Source organism: Barbus barbus (assembly GCF_936440315.1).
Source record: "Barbus barbus genome assembly, chromosome: 22".
Lineage (NCBI taxonomy): Eukaryota > Metazoa > Chordata > Actinopteri > Cypriniformes > Cyprinidae > Barbus > Barbus barbus.
Genome location: NC_136750.1, coordinates 12,661,411 through 12,685,028, shown reverse-complemented (window position 1 = coordinate 12,685,028; position 23,618 = coordinate 12,661,411). Strand labels below are relative to the sequence as shown.

General features: G+C 37.4%; 1 protein-coding gene across 1 annotated transcript; it reads left to right on the top strand.

Moving 5' to 3' along the window:
* Positions 1–10: 10 nt before the first annotated feature.
* On the top strand, positions 11–21,534 carry LOC306888636 (extracellular calcium-sensing receptor-like; the record flags this gene model as incomplete). The annotated part of the gene is made up of 6 exons (XM_079447076.1): positions 11–231; positions 17,660–17,954; positions 18,188–18,976; positions 19,056–19,283; positions 19,502–19,625; positions 20,621–21,534. The coding sequence occupies 6 exons, from the start codon at positions 11–13 to the stop codon at positions 21,532–21,534; spliced, it is 2,571 nt and encodes an 856-aa protein (XP_079303202.1).
* Positions 21,535–23,618: the final 2,084 nt, after the last annotated feature.

Here is a 23,618-nt window from a genome sequence, read left to right as displayed (position 1 = left end):
CTTTATTGACATGGCAAAGAGGACTGTGCTACTGGTGCCACTGTTGCTGGTGGTTTATGGGGTCTGTGTGCCAGCTTCAGCGCAAGTCTGTAGACTCCTTGGTCAGCCTGCCCTTCCTCTACTTTCTGCGCAAAAAGACATCAATATTGGGGCAATTTTCTCATTTCATAGAAGTGCTCTGCTAAAGATGCATCCTTTCACTTCCAAACCAGAGCTAACAACATGCATCGGGTCGGTATTAAAATAACTCTTTGAGACCAATCATTATGATGAATAAACAGTTGAACATGATTCTGAGAATTCTTTGCTGAATGTAAATACACAACCGATGCTTTATTTTCACAGCTTCAACTTGCGTGAGTTTAAATTTGCTCAGACACTGATTTTTGCAATTGAGGAGATTAACAACAACACACAGTTTTTGTCTGGTGTTTCTTTGGGCTATAAGATATATGATTCCTGTAGCTCTATATCTCTGACTATCCTCTCAGGCATGGCTTTGATGAATGGTTATGAAGAGACTTTAAGTGATACATCCTGCTCTAGACCACCAGCTGTTCATGCCATTGTTGGAGAATCAAACTCTTCTCCCACTATTGGTTTGGCATCTTTAGTTGGTCCATTCAGCTTACCTGTTGTGAGAAATCTTACTTATCTGCTGATTGTTATCATGTTGAATAAGTATATGATGAACAACTGGAATATGCACCACAATACATGTTTCAAGGCATATTGAACTAATTGAAATTGATTGTTGTAAATATAGAAAACAATGTGTTAAATTGTTTATATTGTAGCAGTATGTTTATAACAGTTATGCTATCTGTATAGTAGTGATATACTGCTTTTGTTCCTCTATTTTTAAGTTGTTATGGATAAAAATGCATGGAATGCATAGTGCATTAGGGATAAAAAGAAAAAAAAAAAGAATCTGAAAAATTATGTGGTTAATATTCTCTCTCTTTTTTTTTTTTTTTTTTGCAGATTAGCCATTTTGCCACATGTGCTTCCCTGAGTGACAGAAACAGATATCCATCCTTCTTCAGAACAATACCCAGTGATTATTACCAAAGCAGAGTACTGGCTGGACCTGGGTTGGGACGGTCAGGAGTCGCAGTGACTATGGTAATAATGGCATTGCAGCATTTGAGGAGGCTGCAAAACAAGAGGGGATTTGTATTGAATACTCAGAGGCCGTATTTAAAACTGATCCACAGGACCAGTTCCTAAAGACAGTGGAAGTAATAATGAAGGGCACAGCCAGGGTGGTGATAGCTTTTATCGCATTAGGAGATTTTGTTCCCCTCCTGAAAGTAATTGCACAACACAACATCACAGGGCTGCAATGGGTTGGCAGTGAATCCTGGATTACTTCTCGAACTCTTGCAGAAACAAAGGAATACCATTTTCTTTCTGGAGCTGTTGGTTTTGCTATAGCAAATGCCAAACTTGTGGATCTGCGAGAGTTCCTAGTGAATGTACACCCTGATCAAGAACCAAACAATGAACTGTTAAAAGAATTCTGGGAAACAACTTTTCAGTGTACTCTGAGTACCAATGGCAGTGATGGCTGTACTGGCTCAGAGAGACTTTCAGAGCTGCAAAATGAATATACTGATGTGTCAGAGCTAAGAATAGCAAATAAAGTGTACACTGCAGTGTATGCTATTGCACATACACTACATAATATATTAAAAGACATTAAATCCTCCACCAACAGCAGCAAAGGAGAACGGCCCACACCACAAAAGGTATTTGAAGAACATACATTGACAGTACAAAAATAATAATGAAACAAATTAATATAGGAATAATTTATCAATCCTCTCAGTTGATGGGAGGTGTGAAATTCGCCATCAAAGCAGGTGAAGAAATCTTCTTTGATGCACGTGGTGATCCAGTGGCGAGATATGACATGGTGAACTGGCAGCCTGCTGAGAATGAAGGTCTGCAGTTTAAGTATGTGGGTGTCTATGACAGCTCACTGCCTTTAGAGCAACGTCTTCAAGTCAATCAGGAACATGTTCTGTGGGCAGGGAACAGTGGACAGGTACATAGATACTAGCACATTATTGAGTGCAGGTAAAATATGTTAAAATCATGAAAAGACAGGCATTGAGAAGAACAAAGTCTGTATGAAACTGTATGAGTGGAAAAAATACACAGGAAAAAAAAATATTTCATTATATCATATGACAGCATGTAATTTATATGCTATCTTATTTTCTTATAGTTGCCTGTTTCCGTGTGCAGTAAGAGCTGCCCCCCTGGAACTAGGAAGGCTGTGCAAAAAGGACGACCTGTCTGCTGTTATGACTGTATTCCATGTGCTGAAGGAGAAATCAGTAACGGCACAGGTAAAACACATGCAGGATTATTCTCATTAATCAAGTGACTTCATCGTGCACTTTCTATTCAGTAATATTTCCTTGAAATTCCTTCACAGATTCTAGTGACTGCTTTCCTTGTGATTTGGAGTACTGGTCAAATGAAAGCAAAGACAGATGTGTATTAAAAGTGGTTGAATTCCTTTCCTATACAGAAATCATGGGAATGGTGCTTTGCTTTTTCTCCTTCGTTGGGGTGTTACTAACAACAATAATTTCTTTTCTGTTTTATTTTCATAAAGAAACACCTATTGTCAGAGCCAACAACTCAGAACTAAGCTTCCTTTTGCTCTTCTCATTAACTTTGTGTTTTCTCTGTTCAATTACTTTCATTGGCCGGCCTATTGAGTGGTCCTGTATTTTGCGTCACACATCATTTGGGATCACGTTTGTCCTTTGTATCTCCTGCATTCTGGGGAAAACTATAGTAGTTTTAATGGCCTTCAAGGCTACAGTTCCAGGAAGTAACATTATGAAATGGTTTGGGCCTCTTCAACAGATACTCAGTGTTGTTTCCTTAACGTTAATACAGGTTATTATCTGTGTGCTTTGGTTAACAATATACCCTCCTTACCCATATAGGAATTTCATTTATTACAGAGAAAAGATCATCCTAGAATGTAACTTAGGTTCAGCTATTGGTTTTTGGGCTTCTTTTGGCTATACTGGTTTGCTATCAATCTTCTGTTTTGTTTTAGCTTTTCTTGCTCGTAAGCTCCCTGATAACTTCAACGAGGCCAAGTTCATCACATTCAGTATGCTCATATTCTGTGCTGTCTGGCTCACATTTATTCCAGCATATGTCAGTACTCCTGGAAAATTTACTGTAGCCGTGGAGATATTTGCTATTTTAGCTTCAAGTTTTGGTTTACTATTTTGCATATTTGCTCTAAAATGTTACATAATTTTACTAAAACCTGAGAAGAACACAAAGAAACAAATAATGGGGAAATCTTCACCTAAAACACTTTAAACCCACATATAAACATGTAATTGAACAACATTGCTGTATAAAGCATAAGATAAGTAACCCAGATGGGGAGAAAAATAAATAAATAAATATATTACCTGACAGTAAACTGTAAAAATGAAACCTTCAAGTAAAAGCAGGTACTAAGGATAGCTTTCATAATAACTAGAAAAGGTCCGTTATTATTGCCTGATATTTCAGAAAAAAAATACACTTCTATCTGTTGAACTGGTGGATTCCATTTTGATCATGTGAAATGATAGCTACACAATACCAGCACTACTTTCACTGTTGTCTGACCCATTAGTTCTACTCTCCACAGGCTGTGGAAGGCTCTGCAGTGTAGGCTGGGTTACCACTAGACACAGTGGACTCTCAGTGAGCATCTCCATCACAGCCATGTTCTGGACCTGCATTATATACGTCCTAATAAAAAATGACATTGACTTCTTGCAATTAACAAAAAATGGAAATTTCAATTGATTGCTTGCATTTCTAACAGCTATTTAAATCATATAACCATTTCTTTTTATTATTATTGAAATGTATGCACACAAGCTTATACCTCTTATGTGCACAATATGTGTTGTACCTCATAATATGCTACATAATTTTGACACAAGTTCAGGATGGTTGTAAATACAACAGCTGATACCAGAACAAGGGGGTTATAGGACACAAAACCACTGAGCCCTACTTTTATTTTGGATTTTTCTTGAAAAGCTGAAATTTCACTCTGACTGCATTATACCTGATCAAACACTGTCATCATGTGGCTAAGACTCTGTAGTAATTGGAGGAAGGAAGGAAGGAAGGAAGGAATAAACAAACAAACAAATAAATGTATTAAAATAAATTTTCTGATCAGGGCATAACCATCATTTCAGATGTGAAGGGGACAGAATGTCAAGTGTAAAACCATTTTTAATTCTATTCTATTCTATTCTATTCTATTCTATAGGTTCTACGGTTCAATAAAGAAATAAAAAAGCCACTCAAACCACACTATTGCAAAGTGACTATGAAATTTAATTGAACTGATAAACATTTCACCTTTTATCAGTAAAATTATAACATGCAATATATGTTCACTGTAATTTAGCAGAATGTCATTCAGGTTTGAGTAACTTTATTTCTTTTTCAAGATGTAATATTTTCTTCATGGTTTCCGGCTACTTTGTTTTAAAAAAATCAAAACATCTAAACATTAACAATGCCGCCTTTATTCTAATTGAAAGGGTGTTGATAACACAACTGATAACACAGAGTTTGAGAGGATTATATATCCAAATGCAAAACCTAAGAGGAAAGGTATGCAATATATTATTTATGTAAACTCTTGTCTCGGCAACTAGGGATTGCACAAACCCATTTGAATATAAATCAGGCTAAACAGGCCATGTATTACACTTGCCTTGATTTATTTCTTCCAAACCTATAGCAGATAATCTGCCTTCATTTTTATTTATTTATTTATTTTTATTTGATTTTAAATGCCTTTGCTGGGTTTCTACTATTTTATTTAATTTTATTTTTGAGGGGGGCGGGGGGGTTAAAGGTGAATGCTGTTTACGATGGAGTTATGAAAATACACTCAAAATAGATGAGTTTGGACTACGCATTTCAGTGTCCCTTTCAGATGCAACATTTATGGTAGAGTATTTAACTGAATCATGCAACATACTAAGGTTTGAGGTAGTCAATTTACTGGTATTTTTTCTAGATTATTTATCGCCTCCCCCCAAAAAATGTCCTGACCCATTTTGCACTTGACATGCCTTTGATTGTTGCTGCCAGGAGGAGGCACCGCAGAGACAGAGAGCAGTGGTAGAAGGGAGAGGACTTTTTTCCACTGGTATGCAGGACTGGATTAACAAAATAAAATAGTTTTTAGAAATATGTTGTGTGTGTCTTTGAATTGTGCATGGCAAATTATTAAAATCATGGGGTTTCAACAAAAATCAACAGCCTACTAGGAATTAGAAAAATAGTATGTATATATGTATGTACGCAAATTCAAAATGGTGGAAAAATAATATATATATTGACATTTTTTGGGGTCCTACATTATATTAGGTGTCTTTAACTACTTACGTCCACACACACGCACAAAAAAAAACAAACAAAAAAAAAACTTTTTTTTACAGGTTTGGTAGTCTGGTTAGGTTTAAGTGTAGGTTTAAAGGGTAAGAGTAGGGTCAATAGTGTAATTATATATGTAACTACAGAAATTAATTACAGGAATGGATTTTTAAATATACGTACAATGTAAAAACATATGTACACAATACGTACACTGTATCAAATAATTCATTTAAATATAATTGCACATGTGACGGGTATTAATAAGAGTGTAAATTCATAATCTGAATTAATGTATTTCACTAATGATCCCTCCCTTTTGATTTTCATGCATTTATTTTGTATTCATTTGTTTACAAAAACGTTATAATTTAGTTTTGTACTTTATTTGTAGTATTTGGGAAAAGAGTTTTATATTCATTTGACGTGGTGACGTCATTTCCAGTTAGCCCGAGCTGCGTCCTCAAGACCCCGTTGAGCGCACTGAAGAGAGGTAAGCAGTTAGCGATGCTCCTTCAAAATAAGTTATCAGAAGTTTTATTAAGTACTTGATATGCAAAGATATTGTTGTTAAGAGTGTTACAAATGTACTAAGAAGCATTTGATGTGTGGATGGATGAGACTAATAGTGTTTTTACCGAGTACAGCGGTTTGAGTGTACGTATGTGCTTTAGCAGAGCATGGTGATTTTGGCTTTTCAATTGACTGGTGTTTGGTTTGTCCAGGTGGAAAAATCACCGAAAGTTTCTCTGAATCTCATTGTTGTACTCTCTCTCTCTGCTCCATCCAGGTATAGTTCTCTGCGCATTTGTTGTTTTTTTATTCATGTGTATCAATTTGTTCTCATTCAAATTCATGTTTGATCTAAAGTTAGTTATGGAAAATTAAATCACATGACAGAGTAAATAATTGTAACACTTTGTTTTGCATTGCATGTTTATATTGTTTTATTTTGATATGTTGTCATTGTGATGTTTGTTGAGCACGCTGAAGAGAGGTGGAAAGATCACCGAAAGTTTCTCAGAATCTCATTGTTGTACTCTCCCTCTCTGCTCCATCCAGAATCGGCATTTCCATGCCAATAAACTCTCCACCAGCAACAGTTCCAGTGGTCTGCCTCATCACTGTACACAACACAGTTAGTAACAGTGACGGTTTAGACTGGTTACACACAGTAAAGACAATTAATATAAAGTGGCTATGATTTTTGATTGTAGACCATAACAGGAAGTAATGTTACTTATTATAGCATCACATATTTGATCATCTGTGCGCACTTAACCTGTTAACCTTCGCCACCATTGTGGGCCTCACAGGTGAAAATAACCTACCTAAATTAAAATGGTAACAGTTCCTGACAAAGTGTGCTACACAAACAAATTAGGCATCTTTGGAAAGAAGACACTCTAGGCTTTACTATCCATCATCCAGGGTTGATAATGCTCAAAAAGATAAAAAGATATAGACACTGACGTGCCTTGAAAAATATTTTTCCACACTGAATGTTTTTTTTATTTCATATACAAATACATGAAATAAGTCCTGGAGCAACCCAGAAAAGTAATGGATTGAAAGCCACATGTCTCATGAGTTTATATTTCAAATTTGAAGAAGATACCATGAAAAATTAGATTCCTGCAATATTTTTTCTGAAACTATTTATAGTCCTCCCACCCCCCCGTTTGAGGAAAAATAAGCACCAAATGTATTGCAGAATTATACAAACTATTTTAGTCATTATACATATTCCTGCATAGTTTTTCAACTATAAAATAATAAATTTATTTGAGCACTAAAAAATACAAAAATAATTATTTGAGTAATAAAAAAGGAAAAATAAATATAGAAAAAAAATGCTTTGTATATAGTATGTATACTGAAGTATTCTGATTGCCAGACATGAAGTGATATTGGCAGACATGTTCATATAGTCAGTAATCACACGCTGATGTGCTTCCATTCAGATGATAATCATGCAGATACGGCCACATTCCCCACACAATACACACACACACATACATATAAAAAATGTAGAAGAAAAAAAAATGGATAAAGCAGATTGCTAAATTATGCCCCGCTCAGATGACAGCTGCGTCACAGCGTGCATCACGGCTGGCAGGAGAGAGCACCAAATTAAAATAATCTATATTCCGCTTTTCTAAGACTTTTTTTCCGTGGATGATCTCATTCTGTTTGTAAAACTGTATGCTACAACACCGTGTTGTTTTTTACCACCAAGACGCTGTTTTTGAGCGTAATTTATTCCATAACGGACGCGAACAATAACTCTCCCGAAGAAATGAAATGTAAACAAATGACTATTCATCCTTATTACAACGTTATTGTTTCGTTGGACTAAAAGTGCTCACTGGGATGTTGTTCTGTGGACCCTTACCTCTCTAACTAAACTGGGATTTCAGCAGTGGCTCGTTATTACAATGATAATGGTACGTACTGCTTTTTTATTCAGCATGTTTTGATGTGTACTGCTTACACAAATGTAGCAAATACATTCCTTATAAGCTTTCCATCGGAAAACAGAGATCTGTCGTCGATGCTTGAGGCTTAGACCTTCAGAATGATATATAGTTTGTCAAGATTAATGATATTCTTTCACGTTAAATTCATTCATAAACATTAAACTAGTGAGGAAAAAAACGCTTCAGTGCGCCATCGCTCTGGTAAACGTTAATTAAAATGAAATGTAAAATTAAATTAAAATGGTAACAGTTTGTGACAAAGTGTGCTTACACAAACAAATTAGGTATCTTTGGAAAGATGACACTCTGGGCTTTACTATCTATCATCCAGAGTTGACAATGTTCAAAAAGATAAAAAGTTATAGGCACTGACGTGCCTTGAAAAATATTTTTCCACACTGAATGTTTTTTTATTTCATATACAAATACATGAAATAAGTCCTGGAGCAATCCAGAAAAGTAATGGATCGAAAGCCACATGTCTCATGAGTTCATATTTCAAATTTGAAGAAGATACCATGAAAAATGAGATTCCTGCAATATTTTTTCTGAAACTATTTATAGTCCCCCCACCCCCCTGTTTGAGGAAAAATAACCACCAAATTGATTTCAGAATTATACAAACTATTTTAGTCATTATACATATTCCTGCATAGTTTTTCAATTATAAAATAATAGACAGATTTATTTGAGCACAAAAAAATACAAAAATAATTATTTGAGTAATAAAAAAGGAAAAAAAATAGAAAAAAAAATGCTTTGTATATAGTATGTATACTGAAGTATTCTGATTGCCAGACATGAAGTGATATTGCCAGACATGGTCATACAGTCAGTACGTCGTCGATGCTTGAGGCTTAGACCTTCAGAAGGATATATAGTTTGTCAAGATTACCGATATTCTTTCATGTTAAATTCATTCATAAACATTAAACTAGTGGGGAAAAAAACGCTTCAGTGCGATGTCGCTCTGGTGAACGTTAACAGGTTAAATGCAGAGCACAAATTCTGAGTATTCCTTTCACTTGTGTGAGTAGCAGCTAGGATTCAGTCTGAAGAGACCAGACCGGAGACCAGACTATGAACTTCCGTTCACTCACCACCAGAGGTCACCACATGGGGTCTCTCCTAGTTGTATCGTCTTAGTCTTACCTAGCCTATTTTCCTGTGTTTTGAGTCTTGCTTTTGTATTTTCGGATTGCCCTATCGTCTTGCCATTTGGTCTCTTCGCCCCTGCTTGGACTATTCCTCGTGTACTTGCATTACCCCTCTTGTCAAAGCCCTTTGGATATTGTTCGCCGATTGACGACCCACACTTGTCCTAGGAATACTCTTTGTCTTGCCTCATTCATGACTGTTTGCTGTTTACTGAACCATGCCTGTTTTTGACCACACCTTTGAATGAAGCTCTGCACATGGATCCGCATGCCTCACGTCTCGTTGACTCCGTTACAGAATACTCGGCCACAAAAGGATCCAGCGGCTTTTCCAAGGAGCATTTGCCAGATATGGACGCAGCTATTCTGTTGATAGCACTCAAGCAGGGCACACGATCACTCAAGGGTTACATTGCGGAATATTTGGCTCTGGCTAATGGCTCAGAATTACCGGACTGTATGTTAATAGACTTTTTCTGTGATGGCCTTAATTAGCCTTTAAAATCTGAAGTGATTCATAAGGGTTCTCGTCCACTGAGTAGTTTTTTGGATTATGTTCTGTGGACTGTTGGTTCAGCGTTCACTGTGGGATCCCTTTTTGGTGTGTTTGGGCTGCATACACCACCACAGAACTCCCAGAGACGACAATGTCCACTATGATGTCTTTAGAGGTGGTGGCTGAGGCTGCAGAACCTCCGGAGATAGTGGCGCCCGCTGCTGTGTTCCCCGAAGCGACGATGGCCGCTGCAGTTTCTCCAGAGGTGGCGGCGCATGCTGCAGAATCTCCCAAAACGATGGTGCTCGCTTCAGCTCCTTGCGTAGTGGTGGCACCCAGCAATGCACGTCTAGCCCATCATGTCACGGTCGAAGGAACCGTAGATGAATGCTGTACCTGTCCTGTTAATGAACTCTCCCTGTTTCCTAATGGTACTGCTGTAGAACCTCCAGAGGTGGCGGCACCTGCTGCTGTCAGTGGTATACATCTATGATCTCTCTGCCTGCCCTGTCACGGCTATGGAGGCCATCTGTGAATTCTCGTTCTGCCCTGTCATGGCTATGGAGGCCATCTGTGAACTTCTGCCTTGTTGTTAACCCTCTGGGGCCGGCTGTATCGCCGGCGATACCAACTCATTTTTTTTCAGATCAGTGCAAAAGACACTAAAAATACTGTTAATTTTGGTCACACAAATAAGTGTTATACATCAATCGAAACTGTTAAGTGTCTATTTTTTTTTGTGTACACTCACGATTACAACACGATTACACGATTAAAAAAGAAAACAAACAGGGTACGCTCTCTGTCCTCTCCATCTCCGCGATCTGTTTATAGTAACGCGTCACTAAAATGAAGCTTAAATACTCAAATACTTCAGTATTAACTCAGCAAATACTCAACACAGAAACATGAGAGTTCTCTCTATAGAAAGCCTGAAGTGTCTACTTTCACATGAAGTAAGTCGAAAACAAACATTATGTGATAAAGTAATCCGTATGAAACCGACACGATGTTCTGTCTGTCCAGTCTAACTCGTTATTTCTAATGTGATCCCGCCCCCTCGTGTTCACATGTAAATCACCACGTGACCCGCGCACGCCTGGTGACGCCAAACATAAACAAAGCGTCAGTGAAGAGTTCATCACGGATACTGTTCGTTTCTGGAAGAAGACGCGCTGAGTAAAGGCTGGATTTTCCTAAAAATAAGAGCAAGAGTTCATCCAGAAGAGAGGATCGATCTGATGAGTAAGTAATGCTTCTTTTTTTAATTAGTTAGCGTTTTATTGTGACAAACTTGAACGCGTTTAGTTGGGTTTTTCCCAAACTACAACATGATGAATGCTACGCATCTAAGAATGTTTAGAAGAATGTTTAATGTTCACAAATAGATTTAACCTGTTAACGTTTACCAGAGCGACAGCGCACTAAAGCGTTTTTTTCCCCACTAGTTTAATGTTTATGAATGAATTTAACGTGAAAGAATATCATTAATCTTGACAAACTATATATCATTCTGAAGGTCTAAGCCTCAAGCATCGACGACAGATCGCTGTTTTCCGATGGAAAGCTTATAAGGAATGTATTTGCTACATTTGCGTAAGCAGTACACATCAAAACAGGCAGAATAAAAAAGCCGTACGTACCAGATTCATTGTAATAACGAGCCACAAACGCGTCCACTGCTGAAATCCCAGTTTAGTTAGAGAGGTAAGGGTCCACAGAACAACATCCCAGTGAGCACTTTTAGTCCAGCGAAACAATAACGTTGTAATAAGGATGAATATTCCTCTGTTTACGTTTCATTTCTTCGGGAGAGTTATTGTTCTTATCCGTTATGGAATAAATTACGCGCAAAAACAGCGTCTTGGTGGTAAAAAAAACAACACTGTGCTGTAGCATACAGTTTTACATACAGAATGAGACCGTCCACGGAAAAAAAAAGTTTGATTATCATCTGAATGGAAGCACATCAGCGTGTGATTACTGACTGTATGACCATGTCTGGCAATATCACTTCATGTCTGGCAATCAGAATACTTCAGTATACATACTATATACAAAGCATTTTTCTCAAATAATTATTTTTGTATTTTTTAGTCCTCAAATAAATCTGTCTATTATTTTATAATTGAAAAACGATGCAGGAATATGTATAATGACTAAAATAGCTTGTATAATTCTGCAATCCATTTGGTCGTTATTTTTCCTCAAACGGGGGTGGGGGGACTATAAATAGTTTCAGAAAAAATATTGTATTTGTATATGAAATAAAAAAACATTCAGTGTGGAAAAATATTTTTCAAGGCACGTCAGTGTGTATAACTTTTTATCTTTTTGAACATTATCAACTCTGGATGATGGATAGTAAAGCATATAGTGTCTTCTTTCCAAAGATACCTAATTTGTTTGTGTAGCACACTTTGTCACAAACTGTTACCATTTTAATTTAGGTAGGTTATTTTCACCTGTGAGGCCCACAATGGGGACGAAGGTTAACAGGTTAATAGTGTGCTAAACAATAACAATTAGTTTCTCAGATATAAAATATACTTTTTTTAATGGTACAGAGTACATCCTTTTGTAGTTCACAGCATACGTGAGTCTATTGCTGCAGAATCATAAGAGCTACTATAAAATCATACAAGACTACAAAATCATAGTTGTTTTTTCCCAAACTGTAATTCCAGACTACAATGTTTGAATATGATGGGCAATTCATTGTATTTAAATTTCTTATGGCACGATGATGTTTTCATGCTCTATATAAAACAATAAAAGTAATATGAGAGTACATTGTAACATGATGAATGCTATGAGTCTAAGTATGTTTAGAACATGTTTATTATTAATAGCCTACTCTGTTCAAAAATAGATTTTAATAGCGTGCTAAACAATAATAATTTGTTTCTCAAAAATAAAATTTATTTTTTTGTTTACGATAGTACAAATAATGCGTGAGTCTATAAAACCTATATATATAGATGATCCTGATGTTAACATGCTCACAAATGTTTTTGGTTGTTTGTATTTTATTGAATCAGGTACCTGAACCACAGATGAATGCTGATGACTTTCTTCTGATGTTGGTACAGTGCTCTGAGGAACACAGTTTGATGTTCATTTACACTGATATTCTATGGTAAAACAAACTCATTTACTACTGATTGTTTTTTTCTTCTTGAATCCATGGACATAAGTAAATGTCAGGTACTTGTTTCACTTGTTGAACAGAATCTGTTGCAGGAATGAGTTAAAGTCTGTTCACATCTCTGTGGTTAGATCAGTGTGCACAATAATGTGCCTTTGACTTTCATTATGTATGTTTTGATTATACTGTGTTGTAAATAAAATACAAATAATAAAAAAAAAAAAAACATTTTTTCAGTCTCCTCACACTTTGTCTTACCTGCCTCAGTCACAGTCACACTGATGGGCCATTATGGGGCCATTAGGGGAGGGCCCATTGTCTCTCAGGTGAAAATCACTTAATATTCAAGGACATTACCACTCCCTCGCATATTGGCTTTCGATCACAAAACATGTCTTTAAAAATTTAAATCAATATATTGTTTTCTGTGAATGAGTAAGCAGAATGATTTTCACATAATTGTGAAGTAAATATTCTAGCCTACAAGACTGGTTACTCAAAAGTCTTATTCAGGACTATTTAGTGTGGCTTTTATGGCCTTATTTCAGCTACATTTTTTTCCCAAAACTTACTAACCACACATAATATTTTTTTTCTAAAAAATGCAAACATGTACACCCATCTTGGTCACATATTATTGTAGCACAGTTTGTGCTGAATATAAAAAAAAATACATATTGGTCAATAGTATAAGTAGCTGAAATGAGCACAAATATCAGGGCATGTCAAAACATCTCAAGGGCCCCAAAAGCACCTCAGACCCCAGAGGGTTAACCAACCATGGGGGCCAGTTAGGAACCTTTGTCATGTCCTGACCAGGCCATGGGGGCTGGTTATGAACACTCCTCCTGTCCTGAGCTGGCCATAGAGGCCAATTATGAACTTTTGTTTTGTTCCGAACCAGCTAAAGAAGCTGCCTTTAGACTCTCAGCCTTATCTGTCACAGCCAAGGAGGTTGTTAGTGAACACTCTGTCTTGCCAGTTCCAATCAGTGAGTCAAATGATAAGCTGTCATCTAGCTCAGTCCCTCTGAGTGTGTCAATTGCTGAACTGTTGGTCTCTTCAGGTTCTGTCAAGAAGTCAGGTCATGTGCCGTTTGCATGTGTGTCTGATACTAAATCACCTGTGGTATCTGTCTTTGAGTTATCCCATTGTCACGAATCCGGTCTATGAACTTCCGTTCACTCACCACTCGCTCACCACATGAACTCTTGCACTACACTACTTTCGCACTTCACCAAGGACTACAGTTCCCATCATCCATTGCTCTGATGACACACACATAGCTGATTGCACTGATCACACAGCTGATTCCCATCACATGCCTTACCTAAAGTCTAAAAATTAAAAAAATTATAGCTCTTAATTATAATGTAAAGTTAATGCCCCTAGTCAGACACTGCTACGTCACGTAACAGCAATAAGAACATGAATAAACACTAAACGACTGTATTTTTGTTAACTAACATTAACAAAGATCAATGAGTAGCGTAATAAGTGTATTGTTCCGTGTTTATTTTCTTGTTGTTTCAAAATGGATCTCTAACTGCTGCAAGAGCAAAAAACTCTCTTGATATTTTAAAAACAATTACAGAAGTATAAAAGAAAGCATATTTTTCGTTACCTTTTGAAACTTAAAAGGGTTCAATTTGAACAGATGATTTTACCATCGCTGTCATCATCAAAGCACACTTCCACAGTACGTTCAGCATCTGCCTCATATTCATGATCTGAGATATGTAAATATAGTTGTGCAGGAAAAAAAGATATGTAAATATAGTTGTGCAGGAAAAAAATACTTACACATTTACATACCTCGGGTCTCTAGCGACCCTATACACTTTTTACAAAAAAAAAAATCAGAAAACAGGCATTATTTTACATTTTACTATTTTTTTTCTTGTTATATTGTTTATAATTAATAGATTGAGGAATACTAAGAAAGTTTATGTCTAACTTTAAAAAAGGAAGGAGGGAGGGGGTAGAGCAGGGGTGGGCAAACGTTTTGACTCGAGGGCCACATCAAATTTTCCACATTAAGTGAGGGGCCGCATAATATGTTTATGACAAATTAAGCTTTGATTTTTTTTTTTTTTTTTCTAAATTGACACTCACTTACTACTGTACTATGTATACTTGTACATACATGGCAGTTATTTTCTTGTACCATCTCTACCTATTTTTATGAGCACTTTATGACACACAGATAAGTTGCATTGGTGTACAAGTCTATGTATAAGACACATTTTATCATTTCATTCAGAAATAATGTAAAATAAAATAAACGTTTACAAACATTAGAAACATGTTTTTATATTCCCTACACTCCACAAAAAGTCCTGTAAATTTGGCAGTGTTCAGAATAGAAAAAAGAACAAATACATAAGTAAAAAACAAACAAATTATAGTGGCATTCACCAAAAACATATATTATAAACGCCCAGCCTTAAATATTTAAAGCGAAACTGAAACTAGCGGCGTGGTTGCTGGAATATGCACAATTTAAACTCACTTGCCTTTTCTCATTTATCACCAATCCTGATGTGCACGCTTTGCGCTTGACCTTGATTGCTTTATATAAGTCACCTTGGAAATTACAGCATGTTTCAGATAAAAAAAATGCGATTTGTAATCCAGAAAAAAAACTGTACTATATCCATTTTCATAAAAATGTGTGTGGGAAACAAAAGAAGAAATCATATCTTTGCAAGATAAAATGACAAATTATTTCCATGTTTTCCCCAAATGACAGCACCCGTGAGCAGGAGGATAACACTGGCATTTGTTTTGATACTGGAAAGTCTTTTAAGCATTTTTAAAAATCCAATACAAGGTATTTTTCAAAACAAATGAACACTTTCACATTTTTAAAACATGTAACTTATTTACTATTGTGCCAGTTTTGTAGTGTATATAGCTATTTTGACTTTTTATTTTGTATTCGCTGTGCTGCTTGAACGCGGCGGCGTCCGTCAAAAATAGACGCGGCGCCTGTCTTTAGTGAAGCCGCGCGGAGAGCCGCTTCTGAAACGCACCGCGGATCGACTGGAGCGGCGGGATGGTGTAAATCAGGGGTTATATACTGCACTACAGACTACAGCGCCATCTATTGGATTTTACTGATATTGCATATTGGAACAACTGCATCACGGACTGGATGAAAACGCCTGTAGTTTGCCCACCTCTGCAGATTCTTATAATTGTTTTTAAATCCCTCGCGGGCCGCCACAGGAGTGATAGCGGGCCGTAGTTTGGACACCCCTGGGGTAGAGAAAGCATGTAACTGCAATTCTCACTGTGGCACAATTAGGCAAAACACCACACCACATTGATAAAGATTTTGACTAGAAAATTTTGCTTTTGTTTGCCTGCAGTATACATGACTAACCAATGTCATGTGCCATTGAAGTCAGCCCTGTATGTCAGCAGAGACCACACTAACTAGACAGGCCATTTAACCCACCCACAGCAGTGAACACACACCCGGAGCAGTGGGCAGCCATTTACGCTGCAGCGCCCGGGGAGCAGTTGTGGGGTTTGGTATCTTGCTCAAAGGCACCTCAGTCATGGTATTGAAGGTGGAAGAGAGGGCTGTACATTCACTCCCCCCACCTACAATTCCTGCCGGACCTGAAACTCAAACTCGCAATCTTTGGGTTATGAGTCCGACTCTCTAATCATTAGGCCACGACTGCCCCATTTGCAGCCTGTGTGTTGTACAATTTACAAAGTTGTTTTCTTAATTTGCAGGGGTTTTTTTTCTGTTTGCAGCGTGTTGAGCTCTCTCGGCCACCGCAGATTTCTCCAGAGCTGCTTAATAGATTAATAAAACTCATTCCATAACTGATTTTTTATTTTTGTTTGACAGTTAATGATTAAAATTTAATCAACAACAAACTGATTTCAGCTGGAGAGCAACTGTTTACTATTGTCTATTTAGAGCTGCTTTACAGCAGAATTTAATTCTGTTTTCTTCACTGAATCATTTTCCTGTTTGTCACTGTAAATCCACTACATCTGTATTGTTTAAAGCACAATATAAATAAAAATGACTTTACATTAGATCTGTGTCAACTAATTAGGCAAGAGTATAATATCTTCATTGGAGTGTAAGTTTACACTAAAGTGCCAATAGCCAACAAACCCTGCTCCCTATTTTCTGTTTAAATCAGACAAAAATATAAAAGAAACCAAGCTATTAACCGGGAGACTGGGATGGAGAGTAAGATTCCAATTTGTCTTTTCTGATTCCATTCTTCCCCTTTACCCATTGCAGACATGTCCAAGGAGGTGCTGTTTTTTTTTCCTCATTTTATTTCTCAAGAAAAAAAAAAAGTACATTTATTTAAATAATTTCTTAATCGTCCCATACTATTCATCATTGTACTTATTATTGTGCTACCCATTTGATTGGATTTGTGTGCTATTTTCTGAGTAGCAACTGGGATTTGAAACCACTCCATTTCCAACTTGCAGGGTATTACTCGAAATTCAATACAAACATCATAAAGCAAACCACAGTTAGGGATTCAATGTGCCAACCCCAATGGGCATTTGGAAAAACAATAAAGGGCAGCAACATCTGTTCTGACTTAGATGTTCCTGCCCTGGATACATATTGGCATGGCAAAGAGGACTGTGTTACTGCTGCAACTGCTTCTGTTGGCATATGGGGTCTGTGTGCCTTCATCACCAGAAATCTGCAGACTGCTTGGTCAGCCTGCCCTTCCTCTACTTTCTGCACAAAAAGACATCAACATTGGGGCAATTTTCTCATTTCACAAAAGTGCTTTGCCGAAGATCCAGCCTTTCACTTCCAAACCAAAACCAACAACATGTGGCAGGTCTGTATGGAAATAATAACTCAAGGATAAAATAATAATAATAATAAAAAAGATACTTTGCACACTTTAACACAATTGATGTTCTAATTCTACAGCTTCAATAGTTTACGTGGGTTTAAGTATGCTCAGACGCTGATTTTTGCCATAGAAGAGATTAATAACAGCACACAGCTGTTGCCTGGTGTTTCTTTGGGCTATAAGATATATGATTCCTGTAGCTCTATAGCTCAAACTGTTCTGTCAGGCATGTCTTTGATGAATGGTTATGAAGAGATTTTGAGTGATATGTCCTGCTCTAGACCACCAGCTGTCCATGCCATTGTTGGAGAATCAAACTCCTCTCCCACCATAGCACTGGCTTCTGTAGTTGGTCCTTTCAGCATACCTGTTGTAAGAACTCTTACTTGTCTGCTCTTTGTTATCATGTTGACTCTTTGATTATAAATGATAATATAATCACTTTTATACATGATGATACATTTATATATAATTATAAATGCTTTGAATTAAAATGAAAAGCAATCAAGAAAGCAATGTATAGATTGTAGCCTATGTATTGTTTATGAAAATAATGCTATTTGTACAATAATGATATACAGTGGTTCTTTTTCTTTTTCTTTTAGATCAGTCATTTTGCCACATGTGCATGTCTGAGTAACAGAAAAAGGTATCCATCCTTCTTCAGAACAATTCCCAGTGATTACTACCAAACCAGAGCGCTGGCCCAGCTTGTCAAGTATTTTGGCTGGACCTGGGTTGGGACGGTCAGGAGTCGTGGAGACTATGGTAATAATGGCATTGCAGCTTTTGAGGAGGCTGCAAAACAAGAGGGAATTTGCATTGAATACTCAGAGGCCATATTAAGCACAGATCCAAAAGAGCAGTTTCTGAAGACACTAGAAGTGATAAAGAAGGGCACCGCCAGGGTGGTGCTGGCTTTTGTTGCAGTGGGAGATTTTGTTCCCCTCTTAAATGTAATTGCGCAACACAATATTACAGGCATACAGTGGGTTGGCAGTGAATCCTGGATCACTTATCGAACATTTGCAGAAACAAAACAATACAGTTTCCTTTCTGGAGCTGTGGGTTTTGCTATAGCAAATGCTAAACTTATGGGCCTGCAAGAGTTCCTAGTGAATGTACACCCTGATCAAGAACCAAACAATGAACTGTTAAAAGAATTCTGGGAAACAACTTTTCAGTGCTCTTTCAGGAGCAACAATACTGGTGCCTGTACTGGCTCAGAGAAACTGACAGAGCTGCAAAATGAATATACTGATGTTTCAGAGCTACGGATAGCAAATAAAGTGTACACTGCAGTGTATGCTGTTGCACACACATTACACAATGTTTTAAAGGACTTTAGATCCTCCACCAACAGCAGCAAAGGAGAACGGCCCACACCACAAAAGGTATGTAGAGAAAAAAAACAAAAAAAAAACAAGTAGAAAGCATACTGAAACTAATTATGTTTGCAATCTTTCCTCTCAGGTGTTGGCATATATGAGGGATGTGAGATTCACTGTCAAAACAGGGGAAGAAATATTCTTTGATTCAAGTGGTGATCCAGCAGCAAGATATGACCTTATTAACTGGCAGCTTGCTGAAGATGGAAGTTTGCAGTTTAAGCATGTGGGTGTCTATGACAGCTCACTGCCTTCCGAACAGTGTCTTCAAGTCATTCAGGAAAACATGATATGGGCAGGGAACAGTGGGCAGGTACATTGATATTATTTAGTGAAACATTTTTGAGGGCATGTAAAATAACTTTTGAAATCTGAAAAGGATGATGACTAAAGGACAGTCAGTAAGTTGAATATGATGAAATATGTACGAAAGCAATGATATATATATATATATATATATATATATATAAGCCGAGCAATTAATTTAACAATTCAAATCATAATTTTATATGACAAATTATTGCCTCATAGTTGCCAGTGTCCGTGTGCAGTGAGAGCTGCCCCCCAGGTACTAGGAAGGCTGTGCAAAAAGGACGACCTCTCTGCTGTTATGACTGTATTCCATGTGGAGATGGAGAAATAAATAATGAAACAGGTAAAACAGCACATGTTGTCTTTCATGAAAGTATGATTAAGTGTAAAGTGTAAATACCAGTGCTGGGCAACGATTAAACTTTTTAATCGCGATTATTTGCATGTTTCTGCGATTATTCACGATTAATCACATTGTTATGCACAAAAATCAATAATGAATTCAAAAGTAGTATATTGCGCACTTTTATTTTAAAAGTACTGCTATATGAACAAAAGTGCAATAACATTTGATTTGATTTTTACAGTAATATTCCTCTTACATAGTAGCATTTAAAGTATTTTTTTGTAAATCTCAACTTAAACATTAATGCAAATCAAATTAAATATAAAACAAAAGCTATTTGCCACTGCCAGGGCAATAATGTTTTTATAGAAAATATTTTATAATTTGTTATTGAAAAACAAGTTATGGTTATGGTTATGGAGTCCAGAACATCTATCATAACATTATAACTGGCACCTAGAGACCCAATGCAGCAGAGTGCGGTGCAGGACAACACCTGATGGGCGAGTGCAAGCATAGGCAGTTTCTATTTATAACGTGTTTTCCGCATTGAGCAATGTAGACAATCACAGGAATATCTGCTGATTTCAGGAATGCAATGGCCAATCAAAGGTCATGCCAATGCCAAACCTTGCACGCAGCAGCCCGGGCTTGCTTTTCAATGAACAGTGGTTTGTGAATGTTGATGCTTAACCTAAATAATTTTATCGGGAGCATTCATGTGAGCGCTGCAGTAGTCTTTAGGCCCACCCCAAATGCTCTCATTGGTTGAGAAGCATGATGATGCTCAATCCAAGCAAGTACTGATCAACATCACACCCCTCCTGTGACCCAAAGTTTGTCTCTATGTGTATTCAGAGCCAGTGAGCAACAGACTTTCAAAATAATAATAATAATACAAAACTGTGTTAATGCGCAATAAAATAATTGTCGGTGTTAATCTATCTATCTATCTATCTATCTATTCATTAATTCATGAAATTTCTTCACAGATTCTAGTGACTGCTTTCCTTGTGATTTGGAGTACTGGTCGAATGAAGGCAAAGATAAATGTGTCTTAAAAGTGGTTGAATTCCTTTCCTATACAGAAGTCATGGGGATGGTGCTTTGTATTTTCTCCTTCTTGGGGGTGTTATTAACAGCAGTTGTATATTTTCTGTTTTATCTCCATAAAGAAACACCTATTGTCAGAGCCAACAACTCAGAGCTGAGCTTCCTGTTGCTCTTTTCACTCTCACTGTGTTTTCTCTGTTCTCTTACTTTCATTGGTCGGCCCACTGAATGGTCCTGTATGTTGCGTCACACAGCATTTGGAATCACTTTTGTGCTCTGTATCTCCTGTGTTCTCGGGAAAACAATAGTTGTGTTAATGGCCTTCAAGGCTACACTTCCAGGAAGTAATGTCATGAAATGGTTTGGGCCTCTTCAACAAAGACTCAGTGTTGTTTCTTTATCATTAATGCAAGTGATTATATGTGTGCTTTGGTTAACAATATCCCCACCTTTTCCTTATATGAATTTGAGGTATTATAGAGAAAAGATAATCCTAGAATGTAACTTAGGCTCTGCTCTTGGTTTCTGGGCTGTTCTGGGTTATACTGGTCTGCTATCAATTTTGTGTTTTGTTCTGGCTTTTCTTGCTCGGAAGCTCCCTGATAACTTCAATGAAGCCAAGTTCATCACATTTAGTATGCTTATATTCTGTGCTGTCTGGCTCACATTTATCCCAGCTTATGTCAGTTCTCCTGGAAAATTTACTGTAGCTGTACAGATATTTGCTATTTTAGCATCAAGTTTTGGTTTACTATTTTGCATATTTGCTCCAAAATGTTACATAATTTTGCTAAAACCAGAGAAGAACACAAAGAAACAGATGATGGGAAAATCGTCATCTAAAGCTCCTTAAGTTCAGTGATAATTGTGTAGATAAACAACAAAAATGAATAAAATTAAATGTATGTATTTGTACTGTCAGAATTCAACTCAAGAAAACTAACAGATATAGTGTATTAGTGTATACAAGTATTTTGTCTATAAACAATAAAAAGATAGTTTTTAAGCTAAATGAATACTGTGCAAACCTTGTGCTTTAGGGTACTGAGGCTACCTAACCTGACAGGAAAAAATACACTTATGTGAAATAAGAAATAAGAAACAATAATATGTATTTATTACAGATTTCTGCTTATGTAGGCTACAGTAAACCACAAAGTCATTCACAGTTATTTACATAGCTTTATGCCTCTTATGTGCATTTTATGTTTTAACACTTAAATGCATTCAATAGGGGGATCACGTGACGCTTTCATGAGCCAAGATGCACATTAGCTGAGCTCCATGTATATAACCTGTCTTTTACTGTTGTTCGTCTTCTTTTCTTACATTTGGAGTAGTTGTTTCATTTTCCGGTTATCTGGAGATGTCACACAGTCGGAAACTCACTTATCTTTCACCATCATCCTCGCCAATTAAGAATAAAACAAAACCAAGACATGGAAGACAATATGGCGGTCACTATAAAGCGATTTGAGGACATTTAAAAAAAAAAAAAGTCGTGACGTATTGTCAAGTATGGTAACCCATACTCGAAATTGGTGCTCTGCGTTTAACCCATCCAAGTGCACACACACAGCAGTGAGTAGTGAACAAATGCACACACACACACACACACACACACACACCGTGAACACACACCCGGAGCAGTGGGCAGCCATGCTGCGGCGCCCGGGGAGCAATTGGGGGTTCGGTGCCTTGCTCAAGGGCACCTCAGTCGTGGTATTGAGGGTGGAGAGAGCGCTGTACATTCACTCCCCCCCACCTACAATTCCTGCCGGCCGGGGACTCGAACCCGCAACCTTTCGATTACGAGTCGGACTCTCTAACCATTAGGCCACGACTTTTTGAAGGCTGAATTAGCAGCAATGCGCACCGAATCCGCCTCTGACATGACTACAATCCAGAATATATGCTCTAAAGTTGACTTTTTAATCGGGGAACAGAGAGAGCAGAAAAAAGTGATCAGCGAACACACTAGGTGTCTGGAGCAGCAGGTGACTGATTTACAAGTCTGCAGCAGACGCAGTATCTCCAGCTAGTAGTACTACCTGAGGGTGCTGAGAAGGATGACCTGATTGGCTTTCTGAAACGGTCACTGCCGATCTGGATCCCATCACTTGTGGGCAGAGATATCGAGATCGAACATGTGTCATTTAAACAACGTTCGGAACGCGACACTGTTTGAGAGGGTCCAGAGGTGGGTAGTAACGAGTTACATTTACTTCGTTACATTTACTTGAGTACATTTTTTGGGTAACTAATACTTTTAGAGTATATTTTAAAATAGGTACTTTTACTCTTACTCAAGTATATTTTTAGTGAAAAAACGGTACTTTTACTTCGTTACTGTGGGCGACTCTCCTCTCGTTACTGTATCTTAATGAAATACAAGTTAAAAATTCAGTTTATTCCAAACGCGCCGTCTACTTTTCTCTGGGCAATGAATGATGCCCATTCGCGAATGATTCATTCTTTTGAGTCGATTCGGTTTAAAGGCTTTAGGTGCGTTCGACTTCATGCAGCACTTAGCAGACCGATCGGCGGCTGACTTGAAGCAGTGCATGCCGGTTAGAAATTTAGTACGACTTGAACCTGCGCCGACCACACGTCACTGTCACGTGTGGCATCAAAGTACCGCGATAGCGTTTCGAGAGCAGCCGGCTGACTCAGCTGGCGCAATTTCTCCAGAGCGACTGCGGGAGCGCTGATGACGACACAGCTGTTTCACGATTGGCCAAATTCACCACATGACAACAACGACGTGTATTTCGGGTTTATTCTGACAACTTCAGTCCCACTAATGCTCATATACGGACTTTCAAAAAAATAAAAATAAATTAACTTTTCATGTCATCTTCATCTGGTAAATCATGTTTATTAAAAGATTACAATTATTTTTACTGCAATCACTTTTTTTGTTAATTTGTTTATATA